Here is a 15,939-nt window from a genome sequence, read left to right as displayed (position 1 = left end):
AATGAGTGAGTATTTGAATGGAATTAGAGTTCAAAATAAACTATTGAATATCTTCATTTATGCTATATGAAAGTTTATATCATGTTTCTCTCTCTCTAAATGTTTATTTTTTTTTTAACTGAAAAGTGTGTTGAAAAGCACTCCATATAATTTTATAATTTTATAATGTAATGAACAAATATAAAAATAAACTGTTTAGCAAGAGCAAATACATAAATAACTTTATTACCACTGTCGAAAATTACAAACAACATATTTCTCCCCATGCCATACACTTCGCATATTTTAATCCTCGCGATCTCGCAATTAAAACAATATTCCACTTCTCGTTCAGTTCCTTTTCTTTCTTAATCTTTTTATTCTCACTGAGTTTCAGAACTTCCTGTTTTTCCTCCTGTGTACTCGCGACCGTCATTCGGTAAACTCGCGGAGCTTTTTAAAGCTCTCTTTATTCGTCCGCGCACCACCCGAAATTTATGCAGGCCGCATGGAAGATTCACGCGCTGAGGAAAATTATGAAGGGACGCGCGGGCGCTGGGCGCCAGCCACCGCTGGCTTGCTCCTGTTCCGCGTCCAAGAACAGGATTGCAGAGTCTACTCTCGTAATTTTTTTGTTGCGCACAGTCGCGCGCGCGCGCGCGCGCCGGCTAAATGTATGGATTCGAGAAGAGAGAAAACGGGGAAACGCGCGCGTTTTATATCGCGTTTCAAAAGAAGACCGACGATGTAACCGTGTAGCTCGCATCGTCGTCGCGGTGTGCGCGATTTCGTTTTTTGCGCGATCGAAAAAGGGTTGTAGCCGAGCTGGTGCTCTTTCACCTTTGAAATTCGGCGCCGAAGGCATTTGCCGGTGCCAGCCTGCCTGCGGCTATTGCCGCTGTTGGTTTTCGAAAAGAACGGTCATTGGTAAAGTACGTCGCCAAGGGGCACTCCGTTCTGCGCGACAAAGCGCCGTTACATGGTCGAATAAATGTTCGTTGAAATACAATGTACAAGCAATACACCCGTGATGCGTGAACGCATACTTTATACATTTTTACCTCGAGGAGAAAAATGAGGAAATTTCTTGCATGTTCAGCGCCTGTTACTTCACACGCGGTGCAAATGAGGATGTGTTTCAGAAAGATGCATAGATGGGTCTAATTAAATGCAGGGTTTAACCGGTCTGGGATTTTCCCGTGGCGAGTGTATTTGTGAAAAAAATTTCCGCAATTAATATTCATATACACGTTTATAAATACGTACAATGGAACAACTGAAAATAAAATGGAAAATAAAAAACAAGCACACAGAATGTAGAATATGAAAGATATTGAACGTATCTTAGAAATCGAATTATGTAATATTTTTCCAAGTGGCTTTTCTTTCAAAAAGTCATAAAAATCCGAGACGTTTTATTTGGTCTGTATAACCTGTGTTCTCTCGTATGCAACTTGCATTGAAACGCAACTGAACTCAATGTTTATTAAATAACAAATTTTTCCTATATTGTCACAGTTGTCTTAAATGTTTAAATTCGTGATCTCTTAGGTCAGCAAGTTTTCGAATATCGGGAGAGAATGGTGTCTCACGTGGTGCATAATAAAATGGGGGACACTTCCCGTTTACTCGTTGTCCTTTCTACTACTGATTTTATTATCGAGGTTTCGCTGACGATCTGTTTTATTTTCGAAGGAGCTTTTCGCCTTTGAGGATTTGATCAGCAGAACACTGCCGTCAAGCAATTTTTCCGGTCACCAGCTGAGTCCGACGTTAAATCGGGGTCAACCGATCCCGGAAGCTGTTTCTTCCAGAGTTATCGGATCATAATCCGTTGCATCGACTTTCCTCCTCGACGATCGCCAAAGCATAGAGAGGAAGGACAATTTTATTGAACGGGATCGCTCGGTAAAAGAAGAACGCGCAGATGCGACGTAAACGGAGTCGGGGATGCTGCTCGCGACAGTTGTCGTTTAATCGCCGCTGGGTATAAGGGATACTCGAACACCGTTGTCGCAACCCCCCCGCTGAGCTTAAACGACAGCGCAGGAGAGGGATTTTTGCGAATTGTCAATAAGTGCTATATTTGTTTACTGTCTGACCCTAATCCCATCTGAAAATTAACAGCTTTATTCGCGGAGAGACGGGGGAGGTACGCGCAAACCCGTTCATAATTTGACGACGTCGCGATTACTGAGAACCCCTGGGCCAGATGGCCGTCTGTCACGCGATGCCCGAAGGCGTCCGCTTGATTCCGGGATGATAGATGAATGATCAAGATGTCCGTTAATTACATTGGTGCTGTAATAGACGCATGTCGCAAACGTGAATATACATTTCGGCGACATAAAGTACAAAATGATCAGCGATCGCCTATACGCCAGAAAAATAATGAAAATGTTTATTTCAAAAAATAGATTTCGTGAAACACATTTGAAACTTTATTCCACGGTGGTTAAATGTATTTTTAAAAATTGATTATATATCACTAAATACACATTTACATTTAGTGATGTATATTAATACCTCCCTTTTTCCTGATTAAATTATTCATTGTGTTATCTCTTACGCACAATTTTATCGAAATCAAAATGTCCTATTTTATATTAATATTTGACGAAGAGAACAGGATTGTCAAGTCACATAAGTTCACAGCAGCAAGAAATTTATATACGAGTTTTATTTAGAAAAAACTCAACAAAAGATTAGTTAAAATAAAAAATGTCGGTAAAACAGATGACTTTAGGACGACTCCTCTTTAACGTCGATCCGCGGCAAAAATGGTCGTCTTCGAAGTTTTAAATTGCCCCGTCGAGAAGCCGAAAGTCTGTGCTGTTTTCCAGCGTTCCATTCGCACGACCGAAGCCGCCGCGGCGCAGATCCGGCTCGACGTCCCAAAAACATCCCTCGATAGCTCGACGATCTCCGGAGCGTCGATTCCGCCCGACGTTTTGACGCTACAAACAGCCACTCCGACACGCCTCGTCGCCAATAGCTCTCGCACAAAGAAGACGCGAAGTGAATCGGGCAAAAGTGCGCGCCCCGTCCGTTTCGACGCGGCGCACCCTCGCTCGCGAGACGAGAGGGTAGATTTCGCGATACGCTACGTTGCCGGCGATCAATTCTCCCCTTTCCCCCCATCCCCCATATCGTATCGTCTCGCCTCGGCCAAAAGTTACCTAAAGTCTCGTTCGAGTTTTACTTTAGCGTGACCCACAGACTCTGATATCCCGGCTCTTTGAAACGCCTTTCGGCGACAAGTCGCTCATCGTAATGGCCAAACATTTTCCGGGGGAGAAGAGGGAGTGAAGGGAAAATAGCTTTGCCATTCGCTTTTACAAGAAACGTTGGCGAACACAGTTCGTGTTCGGCGACTCGCTTTTTGATGGAGTTCGGTAGGTTTGTAAAGCAAACGAAAATGATATTGATTCTCCGCTTTTTCTGCCAGCCTCAAGTTCGGAAAGTTGGAACCGCCTGATCCGAGAGTGCAACGTTCTCTTTTAAACTCCGAATCTTTCTTATTGTATCTACGTCTGAAAAATTGTGAGATCTTCGTGAGAAAAGTTCTTCCCGCATTAATTTTGCTTAATCAACCATCTTCGCTTCTTCCTCAAAAAGATAGATCTTCCATTAAATGAAGACCACTTTTAGCTCGCTTGTTTTCACAGGATTATCAAATCATCCAAAGAGCGTCATTTTCTCGAGAACGAAATAATTCGCGCGTGCGAACGAAAGGGGCGAGTTTTTTTTTTTTTCCATAGGGAGAAAAAAACGTGGACATTGTTGCCAAGAGTCTGTCAGCGTTGCGCAACGGCGCCCTTGAAAAGGATAAAGCAACCTTTCAGCGAAGGATCCCTTGCCCTTTCGCCGTTAAAGTCTGACGCGAGGGGAAAGGGAGAGAAAAGAGTAACCGCGGCGAGATTTCCATTCGGAGTAAACGGGACTATAAATCAAGCTGCGCGCGGTGCGCCTAAACCCTTGGAGCGGATGAGAAGAATTAATCAGCGACGCGAGCCGCGCTAATTGTTTATTATTTCGCGATCGATGACGATATTATTCTTATCGTCGTGCACCCCGTTGGGTGGACAAACGATCGTGCCGTTATAACACGATTGTTAATTACCATAAACGTAATCCCGCGATTTAATTAGCTAATGGATCGCGAAACGTATCGTTTAATCTAATTATCTTGTACCAATTTACGGTATTATTTCACATGTGAATTCGGGCTTCCTGCCTCCGCTCTTTCTCTTTGGATTACAAATGCGCTTTTTGCAGACGCATCTCGAATGTACCGCGGAATGCGGTCGTATTGAAATCCTAATCGTCTCTCCGGTGGGTGCCTTTTGAAACGGTGCTTTTGTTTAATTACATACCGCTAAATTGCACGTTCTACGCGCCGCTTTATCGCTCGCAGTTTATTTTGTTATCTTCCCCTCTCTTTCTCTCTACCTTTCCCTCTCGCTGCACTCTGTGTATGTGTGTGTGTGTGTGCGCGCGCGCGCACTTCTAATTGTTATATGGTTATACATTGCATTGTTAACCAAAAACATTTGAAATAATTCGCACTCGAGGTTTCTCCTCCAAAAGGCAGCAGCATAATCGGAATTTTTCAACATTTTCGCTCTTTTTGACGTTTGAATACTTTAGCTCGCTCGATTTTATGTCTGGATTTTTTTCCTTTTATATTATGCATTTTTAAATTCTGGAATACACCAATGAAACGTTCGACGCGAACGTTCTTGATGGAAATGGCTCGTCGAGAACATGATAGGGTTAACGTCGTCCGTGGCGCAGGTTTACGTGCAGGCTTCGGTCCCTTGTTTACCACTCCTAAGGATTCCTCCCCGTTCTACTGGCTCCGGAGTAAATCAAGTTTCATCCTGTTGAGAGGTTTCAAACCCCGCCATGTTACCCCATGAGCCTTTCGTGGATTCGTGGCGTCGTTATGTACACGACGTTTATTTGCCCGGCTTTTAAACGGACCCACGTCGCGCTCGTAACTCCTAAATCAATTCCGTCGTAAATATGCCGAAAGTTCGAAGTGCCGCGCGCTTTTTATCGACCCGACCCCGTCAATCGTGATTATCAGGCATCAAAATGGCACGCAGCGCAAATTGAAACATTCCTCTGTGCCAACAAACCCGAAGCCTGGAATCGTGCGGAACAGAAGAATGACAATTTTAAATGCAATAAATATTTTTAAAAATATATTCCGTTCCATTTTTAAAATGAATTTTATTTCAAGCGATAGACACGGTGCGTGCTTTAATTAGTCGTTGAAGCTCCTGAATCTCTAAATAACGTAAAATCTAAAATACTCGATTCATATAAGTGTAAAAATTACTTATTGATTTTATTTCATTTCAATCTAAAAAGATACAGCTGGTTCTCCAATGCAAAAGAGTATTGGAGGCGGAACAAACTCGGCGAAAGCGCAACGGAGACGATGAGACAAAGAGATGGGGGAATAAAGAGCGGATGGAAAACAAAAGCGGGACAAACTCACGTCGAAATGAAAGAGAAAGAGAGTAGACCGTTTATGCGCCTCATCGGCGACCAAAGGAGAAATAGCGGAAAAATAGAGCGCCGCGCCGTTGCGTAGTACGTCGCGCTGTAGCAAACGCCGGTGTCGCGGGTAAATGGAAAAACGTTGTACGCGGCGGAGCGAAACGCCGAAGCCGACGCCGACGCCGACGCCGACGCCGACGTCGACGTCGATGGTATCGCCGGCCGGCGCAGGCCGGTCGTCCAAAATCAAACGCGATCCGGAAAGCGGAATCGATAGCCCAGGCCGGGGCATCGTGCGCGTTCTCTGATAAACGTTTCATAAATATTCAAAATGTTTATATACGCGCGTGCACCAGGGGGTGGACAGAGGCGCGAGTTTAGCGGACGCGAGTGCTGTCGCGTCGCGTCCTGCTCGCGTAGCCCGTGACCGAGGGACAGATACGACGATAATGAAGATAAACGAGGAGCGAAGTTCCTCGTGGGAATGGCGGATCCCGATACCGCTCGCGCTCGCCCAGAGTAATTCGGATGTGCGACGGCGTAGTACAGTTGCAGCTGCAAAATTACCACCTATTTTGGCCGAAATTCCAGGTCGGAATCCAGAGTCCGTGGACTTGAGGATATGAATCGACAGCGACCCGAGAGAGTCTCTCTCATCGTCAGTTAGAAAAAATCTAGTCTGTTATTAACTATAATTGTCTAGATGAGGAAATTATTTTTTATTGTATTGTAAAAATCATCTCTGCCTTTATCTTGAATGAAAGAAGAGTTATCTTTTTCAATATACAAAGTACTGTTTATCCAAGATGTATTGTAAAAATTTGGGAGACAAGGGAGCTTTTAAGCTTTTATAAGCATCGTTGAAAATTTACTACATCCCTCTGGTTTATTGTTTTTAATCAAATATAATGGAGAAGTACGAGAAGCACGACACATGTCATAATTGAATAAAGTGGTAGACGGCGACTGAGTCATTTTCAGAAGTTTTAGAGTTTCCAGATAAGCTTGGAAGAAGAAATTGGTGTCGGCGTGCGCGTACCCTCTTTTAACGGAGCCGCAATCAAAGTCGTTCGATAAATCAAACTCGGTGAAGTTTTAATTGATCGCGGGCTGATCGGGAGGCGAGGTGAGGTATGGATGGTGTCCCCCCTCTCTCACTTCCTCCCCCCTCTCACTTCCTCGACACGTGGGAGCCTCCTCTTCTTGCGTCGGTAGACATCCGAAAAGTAGGCGAGTTATAGACTAACTTTGTAGTAAACTCACTCAATTAAAGTTACCGCGAGAAAGTCTGTGCGAAGAGCGTCGCGAAGGAGCGACGAATGTTTTAATTCGTGATTAAGTTCTTAAATCCGTTTGATCTGTCTGTTTGCGTATATCACGAGCAGTCTAGAAATACATTCCACTTTCTAAATCTAAATAAGCGAAATTTTATTATAGTTTGGTTATACTTATAGCTGCAATCGTCAATGAACTTTCACCGTCTCTCAGCGATTCCGATTAAGAAGAGGATACTCCTCCTGATCGAAAATACAGTGCATGTATCACTGATTGATATAGTTGGCGAGAAGTAGGAAGTAGCAGGAAGACTATTCACTGTCTATCAATGAATAATAGACCGATTTCCCATTTAGAGAGTAGAATTCACGATTAGCGCGTAGCATGGAAGTATGAAGGACGCAATTCAATTGGAGACGTCTCTCAGGCTCGATTGGTTTCCCGTCCATAAATTAACGTGGAAACCGTGAAGAACAACTTCCCAAGACGGATCGCGTATTCGATATCGCCGGATGGGGATCGCGCCATTGTTACTTTCCGATTCAGTCCCCCTCCTGCGGTATCGCTTACATTAGCCGGCTGCGAATTCGGCGGCGGTACGGTGGTCGACCTATCGATATTCAGTTGCAGGGCCGGTTGCCTTTAATGGTTATACTGAATATTGATTACCAATTAGCGGCATAATCACCGCGAATTCTAATTGTTAATGAGGTCTGGGACCGCAGCGTGCAAACGCGCGCAACCAGGCGGGAGGGAGAAGAGACGGAGGACGATAACACTCGACTGGGTAATGTCCGGCTGGATTAACAACCGCTTCCTTGTTTTTAGCTTCCTGCGATGCGTGCATCGTCACGGGGACGCGCGCTAAATTATTTAGCGTCCTGCGTGCGCGCTTCCGTTCGGATGCGGCTGTGCCATTAATTACCGCTGCCGGATTAACCCCTTAAGGACGCACGTCGCGAATCCGTTGAAATCCTCTGGAGGTCACCCCTCCCATTCAATTGATTCCACCGTGGAATGTATTATTATTATGCGATCGCCGTGAAATATTGATTGTAGTTAATTACCGTACATTTATTACATTCAAATTAAATTTTTCGGCAGTTTGTTATCGCGCGGACAATCTGTAGAGGATTTAATTAACTTTATGGTTGTTAAATCGTGATGATTGATCGACGCGTCGCTTGCTCCGGACGACTAAAAAGATACGGAATATTCTTCGGATCTTTAGATTTCTGCTGTCTACGTTGAACCAATGAAATTTTACTGATTTGCAGCTCTTTATTAATAACTGATGATCATCAGTAATTGTATTATTCACTGTTTCTTTCAATGAATAATACACTGATTCTAAAGACTCAGGTCTAAGATTCTGGCATTTCCCGTGTTTAAATTGTCATACATGTCCGCGAGCGCTCTGAAATTTTAGAATCTTACAATTTCTAATCGTTGCATAGATAAAATCGTATAAAAACTTTAGGAACACTTCCGAGTCGTGCATCGTCGGTCGCCCGAGGAAATTTAAATGTTAAATGCCTGTTCGAAAACATTTGGTTTGCCAAGTCACGGGGGAGATGAATAGATCGTCTTACATCATCGTGCATCAGTCTCCTCCGTGGTTCCCGATACGAAAAACGCTTCGCGAATACGAGGGACGGATGATCGATCGACGAAGACGGAAAGTCGCGAGCGGAGACGGCGGCGGCGCGCGGTCGGATGACTCGACTCGACTCGACGATGGTAATTCGAGAATTTTCATATCGCTAAGTAACCAGCGCGCCATCCGTTTCGGCATGTAGCATAAATAACATTACCAGCGGGATGGCCCATGATGAATGTTCATCACGACGACATGAAATATGTATGAATCGATCGGGTCCATTTTTACGGCCATCGACGGCCGCCAGACTCGATTCTTCGGGGTTATTTTTTTCGATTAAACTCTGCCAACACCCTATCAAGAATTTCTCACTTTATTACCGTTACGTAATCTGTTAGTTTATTTACTCGAACGTCGCTGATGAAGGATTTGACGATAAAAATCGGAAAATTAAAGTACGAAAGTACCAGTAATGCGAGTAATCTGACATTATAGCGGAACATCCAAGGAAATCGTGAACCCCTACGCGATGGGGTCGGTTTTGAGGGGTCGTTTCGATGGCGCCAGTCGGCGATCTCTCCCTCGTTGTGTCCGAAATTTATTTCTCCAGGTTATTTATAAGGGGACGATACCGTGACGATGAGTCAGAGGCACGTAAATACACTTCCCAACCGTACGCGGAAAATTATGACCTAGAAGTACGCGACGATCGCAGAATTACGTTATATGAAAATTTAATGGGCGGCGTTCAATATTTTAGCGTGACATTTGTGCTGTCGTAAACTAAAAATACTTTTACGTATATGAACATTGTGATGAATTGTTGACGCTACATTAAAAAGAAATCTCGTAAATCCGACGTTATCGATTCGCACATTCGAAAGCATCTCGAATTAATGCCATATTTAACTTCATTCAGAAAGACGTTTCAAGCTGAATGACGTTCAAACGCGTTTTGTAGATGATTATTCTACTTACAACCGCTCGCTATCGAAAGTCATAAAGTTCAGGAAAAACCGACCACTACAAATTCGTGAAACGTCTCGCAATTAGATCAATTATGATTTCGCGACTGTCCCATTGCTTTTCCCCGTCTGTTTCAATCTTCGAGAACGTCGCTACGGTTATCGCCCCCACCAAAACCACTCTTGCATCGCGCGTCATGCTCTCAGGCGACCCCCGGAGGCGAAATATCGGTGGCGCGAGTAAGTGCATCGAGATATTGAGATGTGACCCACGTATTCAATATAAGGGCTTTTACCGGCTCACGCTTCCGGGGCAAAAGCAACCCTCAACCCTCCCCTTGCCGCCCTCACGGTTTTCACGGTATCCTTTTCGCCGCCTGTGGCAAGTCAAGCCCCTTCTTCTGCGCGACCAACGCGCGTTTTCATACCAACGCGCACTCAATTTACAATGGAATTGCTTCAACAGGCCATTCTGTATAATGCGCCCAATAATGCATCTTGTGCAGGGCTTTCGATATGCATAAGGCATCGCGCATTCTGTATACAAGGCGCCTCGAAACCCGACTACACCGTTTCCTTCTACGAGGATCGCTTTCCTTCATCATCTCGGAGAAAATCAACTTATTCCTCTATTGTCTCGTTATTTCTTAATTTTTAACATTGAATAGTTTAGCGAGTATAAATTTGTCTATCTAAATCACAAATTAATATTTTATAAAAGCTAAATTAACGAATACAGTTTCTGATTTCATATTTTGATTGGAGAACTTAATCATCATCTTATGAGAAATCGATCGAAGAATTTACACAATAATAGGGTTAATTTTAGTGTCACCCGATATATCTCCGGGGGTGCAAACGCATACACACGTGTGTAATGTATAGCAACACAGGCGTTATCAAACGCAAGTCAGGGACGCTTTACGGCCCCGATATCGAATCGAATCGAATCGAGAAGTAATTTGCACGTAGTAATGGCACAGGTTGTATCAAAGGGGAAACTAAAGCACGGCTGCTAAGATGTTGTTCTTGGCTTCGTGACGTCGCTCTTACGACGGATACGTCGAGACGATATTGATCTCGATTGTCGCTGCATCGAGCTGATGCTCTCTCGACTGCTGTGTCAAAATGATATTGCTCGATCTCCGTAGTCACCCTCGAGTACATTCAACGCGAGCCTCTTTTATTGTACGCGCGTCAAATGGTTTTAGATTGAATATTTTAAAGAGGGGAGAGAGAGAGAGAGAGATAGAGAGGAGGAGACACGAGGAAATACGCGACCATTAATCTGCATGCGATCGCGCGCATCCGAATCCATCACCCCGTGAATCACGGATGAATCACTTTGTCATATAATAAATAAATATGGATAACGGGCGGACATCAGCATCATTAATGAGTCGGTCGCGGGGAGTAGGCGATTGCATTGAACCTTATAAATATTTAGTGTTCGTATATTTGAATGCAGCCTTTTCCCCTCCCTTGAAATCGAGAATTTTGAAATGTTTTACAGAATTGCAACATGCATGTATAAATTTTCAACAACAGCGCGTTAGACATTCAGAATGTTTGCGAAATTCTGGTGGTTAAAGTTTCACTTTTATTTCATGCCGCATTGATCTCCGCTCGGGGAAAATATATTTTATAAGTGTTATAATTCAGTGAACTTGCGAAAGGCACTAAAGCGCGCTCGTACGGACGAGCTGGCATAATAATATGCAGATTAATCGTGGCTCTTCGACGCGTGAGTGTAATCCGTGATGCTCTCGCCTGAGTGACGATATCAGTTGACTTGTAAACGGCAAGGCGCATCTCGTCTACGACGCCGAATGAAAGTTCAGTCATTCGTGTAAATGTTCGTATTCGCCGAGGGCGCGCTGTGAGGAGACAATAAAAGGGCGAGAAGCGGCGATAAACAACCCACGCGATCAGGGATGCGAAAAGTTTAAGGGCATCCCCCAATGTACGATATATCTTATTACTGTAATGGACTTAAAGGTGATGCACGATCCTCGTTCATCAGATGCATTTGATTAACAACTTGTGTGATATTTTTCACAGACTGTGTTTTGCAGCTTTATGTCGCTCGCGCGTTTTTTTTGCGGTGGCCTCTCATTCTTTCGCCTCGGAATAACGTTCGCAAACGAAACGAACGGCGGAGATGGGAGCGAATCGAATGTCCCCTTATTACCGCAACCGTAAAAGAATTTAAGCCGCCATTTCCGCAGAACGAAATGCGGGCGCAGAAAACTTTCGACGTATGCTCGCGTTAATTAAATTTTGCTCTTCCCATCTTACCGGCGAGCGCAACTCGATCCCCCGGTCTCGTGTTAAACCTCGCTCGTAAAAACACGAAGCCGCTCGCGTTTCTTTCTCTCTTTTCTCGTTTTTTTCCCCCTTCCTTACGTTGATTGTAATTAAACATAATTACTGACGCGAACTTCGTGCTTCATTTCATTCGCGACGAAGACGTGATGCAACGTGTGACAAGGGAGTGTGTTTCTAAAACGGGACCGTAAACGAGGGACGATGAAGCGCGAAAAATGATGGGGACGAGACTCGTAAAAATATTACGAAACTCGAGAATCAATTCAAATACAATCGCCAATTTCAGCAGCCTGTATCCGATTGATTATCGGATTGCCAAGTAAATTGCCGAGTTTTTCGTTTATTATGCGTAGTACACCGAGGTATCGGATATATGAGAGTTAAAGTAATTATTATTCTTTTCGCGCTGTGTTACATCAACGTGCGCGGTGATAAGCGCAGTAATAACTAAAAATACAAGCAGGATACGTGGAGCGCGTTCATTAAATATTTTGCCGTGGCAAAAGCAGCGAGTGCACGCGGCTTAAACGAATATAACCGGTAACATAACGCTGATGTATGTCGTGAGATAAAATGCCTCGAAGGTTGAAACATAGTAGACATGAATTAAGACGTGGAACATAACATTAAGATTCGTGTCTACGTTTATTTATTGTACGCGTAATTTTAGCTCGGGGACGTAAATCTTCGCCAGAAACTGGCTTTTCGCAGGTCGTCTGTAATTTCGAAAACCGTCCATGCAGATTCTTCGGGATCTGTTCGCCGATACGGCGCTAAGTGTAAAGCCTCGGGAAATGGTCGGAGCACGAGGAGCAATATCGCGTTTGTTACGGGACAAGCAAACGTCGCTGCGAATTTATCTTCTGATCGTGCGCGATATTTCGAAAGCACGTAATGCGATAAAATAGCGCCAGGGAGAGACAGCGAGAGAGACAGAGAGAGAGAGAGAGAGAGAGAGGGAGAGAGAACGGGAGAATAGAAAATATATCTTGGCGTGCGATTTAATTTAATTTCCATAGTCGGCTCGTTTTGATGCTCCCCGGGTTTCCGACCTGGCGCGGCTGCGCTTCGTAGAATCAGTTTATCCCCTGTTTAACCCATCGACGCGGCGCGACGCTGCGCGATTGTTTTTATTCACCGGGCAGAAAATGCGAAAACGAAACATTTACAAATGCGAATATTTGCTCGCATAAATAATACATAATATCCTGCCCTGCGCTGGATGAACTCATTAAACGTTGCTTTTGCGAAACCCGGAGTCTCGTTAGCAAAATTGATAGATACGCTCGAGCGCAAACAGAATTCATATGCAAAAATTTCAAACTGTTTATTTCGACCGTCAGAGTCCATTAGAGACGACAGTCTTTTTCCATTCAAAAATCAAGGAACTTGTCCAAGCACGTAAAAAAAAGGTAAGATAAGAATTAAAAAAAAAACCGTTTCGATCGATCAAATCTTTTCAGAGGCGTCTTTTATTTAATCTCTTGTGGCAGCTTCCAAGCATCAAGATTAGCGACTTTAGTAAACTGAAGTTTTTAACGCGACTCATTGTGGAATCACTAGAATGCTTGGTATTATACTTGATTCGATAAAAGTCTCTCCTGCCTTTAGCAAGACAATCGACACGCGAAACACGACGTCTCGATTACCGTCCTGCTGGAAATCTTTTTCTATCCGCAGGGCTGTTTTCGCCTCCCTGTCTCTTTCTTCTTTTGTCTGTTATCCCCGGCCAATCCCGTTGCTCTGTCGGGCTCGCCTCGCCGAACCAACTCGTATTAATTGCCGGGAGTCACGACATGTCTCCATTACTCAAGAGCTTCGTTAAAGGGAGGCAAAGGGGATAAGAGAGCGCCGCGAGGATAAGGGGCGAAGGAGATAAAGGAGGTTGCAACCATGTTTCACCATTATTTTTCATAAATTGGGCTCGCGTCGCCGTTATCCTTAACGAGAATTGAACTGGCCTCCATCGCCCACGGAATGGAAAAGGGTTTCCTGTCCTCGCGAATTTCATCCCCTCAAAGTAACAAGTCTCGTCGCGTCGCGCCGCATTATTTCTGATTCCAAGAGATTCAATTTGCATATCGCAACGTCAATCATCACAGAATATAGACGCTAAATGGACCGCGCCCTCGCGCACAGCTTCCACTAATTAATCAGAAATTTCCTGGCCGGCGCCACCAACCGACCGATGCAACTAATAGACCCTACTCCGAATCTCCCTACCAATTATCCCACTGTGTACTAATTAGCATATATGACCGTGGTAACAAAGTTTCCCGCCTCCGACAATGCCGTCCGCGGCCTTACGGAAACTTATGGCTTTAATAATACGTAAATCTGCCAAGCAATTCACGACATATATCCTGGCGTCTCAATACGTTTCTCGCTTGATTTATAGCAATAAATAAGTAGAAAAGAAAAGGGAACGAGTCAAAAGCAAACGAACACTGGGGTTTTTGTTCTCTAGTTGTAAAAATGATACTGTGAGTGAGCACGAGCTTAACGTTAAATAAAACAAGCGAACTTAATGCCAAATGTAGGGCAATTCTAACGTGAATCACAGAAATAGAGAAAAATGCAAAATTGCTCTATTAACTTCAGCAAAGTCGAAAGACTTGAAAGATCGAGTGTATTAGAGCGAGGGCGGCGGAAAAATTACCGGCAAGGTACGCCTCCTACGCGTACAAAACTTTAGCAGTTTATTATAGCCGAGTGCCGACATAGTTCTCCCTCTCTCTCTCTCTCTCTCTTTTTCTGCCAGTAGTGCGGGAGTTTCAAGCAATGGGATGAAATAATCGCGTTTTTACGATACTCGCGCGGAGTTTTACGAGAATCAGAAGCCTCGGCGACGCTTTTGTGCGGTAAAACTTGTTCGAATGCCATACGCGTCATAAAATCGACAAAGTCGCCGGATTTTATCATACTGTCCGGGCGTACTTTTTCTGCGTCTAAACGCGAGCGAATCCGTTTCTCTGCGTTCCAAAGAACTCTCGCACACGCGTGTTCGAATAAGTGACATGCATAAATGACGCGCAAATGAAATATTACGAAAGCTCCGAATTAAATCTCATTAAAATGTTTTGTTGGGGTTACAACGCATTGTTACGGCACAATAGTTATCGTTATAACGTAATAATTATTACGTTATATCAAGAAATGCTGCATTATAATTATACAGCAATTAAATGCGAGGTGTGGATAGCAGATTCTCCGAAGGAATATATCGCGCAAATATTCAACATTGCAAACTGTTTGGTGGCTTTTGGCTCTCCGCGGCAGAGTTTCCTTTCTTTTTTCTACTCTCATCTCCCCGGCGACGCTCGACAAGAGAAAGAGGAGGAGTCGGTACGGCGCGCGGCGGGAAGGGTGACTCGTAATACCCGCCCGGTAGATCGGACTCTACATCCGGCTAATTAAGCATTGATAACTAACGAGGTTCCTTTGTGCCGCGACCGCTGCGGGAGATGAAAGTCCTCGGAAAATTTCAACCGACACGTCGGATTAAATGCTTTAGCGCGCGTGCTCGTCGAACCCACCCAGGCTTGCAACCCGATGTGAACTGCGACTTTAATCCCCGTTGACGCGAATTGCTCGGGGCATGTTCCCGTTGGATGTATTTCTCTCTCTCTCTCTCTCTACTGGCGTAGAAGAAGGGTTCGAATAAGAGCCTGATGTCAGAAGAGCAGAATCGATCGCTCGTACCGGGCTGTTCGTTTCCTGCTTTATCATGCGGGGATAATGATTAATTTAACAACCTCCTGTAAGCAGATCCTTTTGAGCGAGCAATTGTTTGATTTTGTCAAAGGTGCGCGATTGAGGTCGCTATAACGCCGTGAGCGTTTTTCCCTTTTTTTTGCGTATATACTATGCGCTCGTTAATTGCTGATCGATTAGCAAAGAGACGACTAAATCGAACAAGCTGTAAAAATCATATTTCGCTTTTCTGTGTTGCAGTTTTACCAACTCCTGGAAGCCAGTCAAGTAGCCAATACTACCCTCACGTATCGCCATGTGACCGTGTTTGCACCGACTAATCGAGCATTTCAAAAGTACAATGGGAGTTTGAAGAACTTGGTTTTGTATCACATGTGTAAGTAGAAACTTTTATTTATGCCATTTGATAATTTAAAATATACAAACATCGGTTATTTGATAGCAATTTGCAAGAATACGAGATGGTTACTATGGTAAATAGTAAGCGCGGACCATAAAGAAATTATGAAAATGTTTACTGTGTGTTTCATCAAATTACCATAGTATTTTACACTACTTATGGTATAA

At 44.0% G+C, this 15,939-nt stretch overlaps 1 protein-coding gene across 5 annotated transcripts in view; it reads left to right on the top strand.

Moving 5' to 3' along the window:
- LOC105832399 (fasciclin-1) overlaps nucleotides 1-15,939 on the top strand; it is a 231,126-nt gene that overhangs the window by 125,796 nt on the left and 89,391 nt on the right. For all 5 annotated transcript variants that reach the window (XM_028190600.2, XM_028190599.2, XM_028190601.2 and 2 more), the window contains exon 2: nucleotides 15,613-15,748. In XM_028190600.2, coding sequence (XP_028046401.2) covers nucleotides 15,613-15,748 — 136 coding nt within the window. The remainder of the gene's footprint in view (nucleotides 1-15,612; nucleotides 15,749-15,939) is intronic.

Source organism: Monomorium pharaonis, chromosome 6 (assembly GCF_013373865.1).
Source record: "Monomorium pharaonis isolate MP-MQ-018 chromosome 6, ASM1337386v2, whole genome shotgun sequence".
In the NCBI taxonomy this organism is placed as follows: Eukaryota; Metazoa; Arthropoda; class Insecta; order Hymenoptera; family Formicidae; genus Monomorium; species Monomorium pharaonis.
This window is presented reverse-complemented; position numbering and strand designations above follow the sequence as displayed.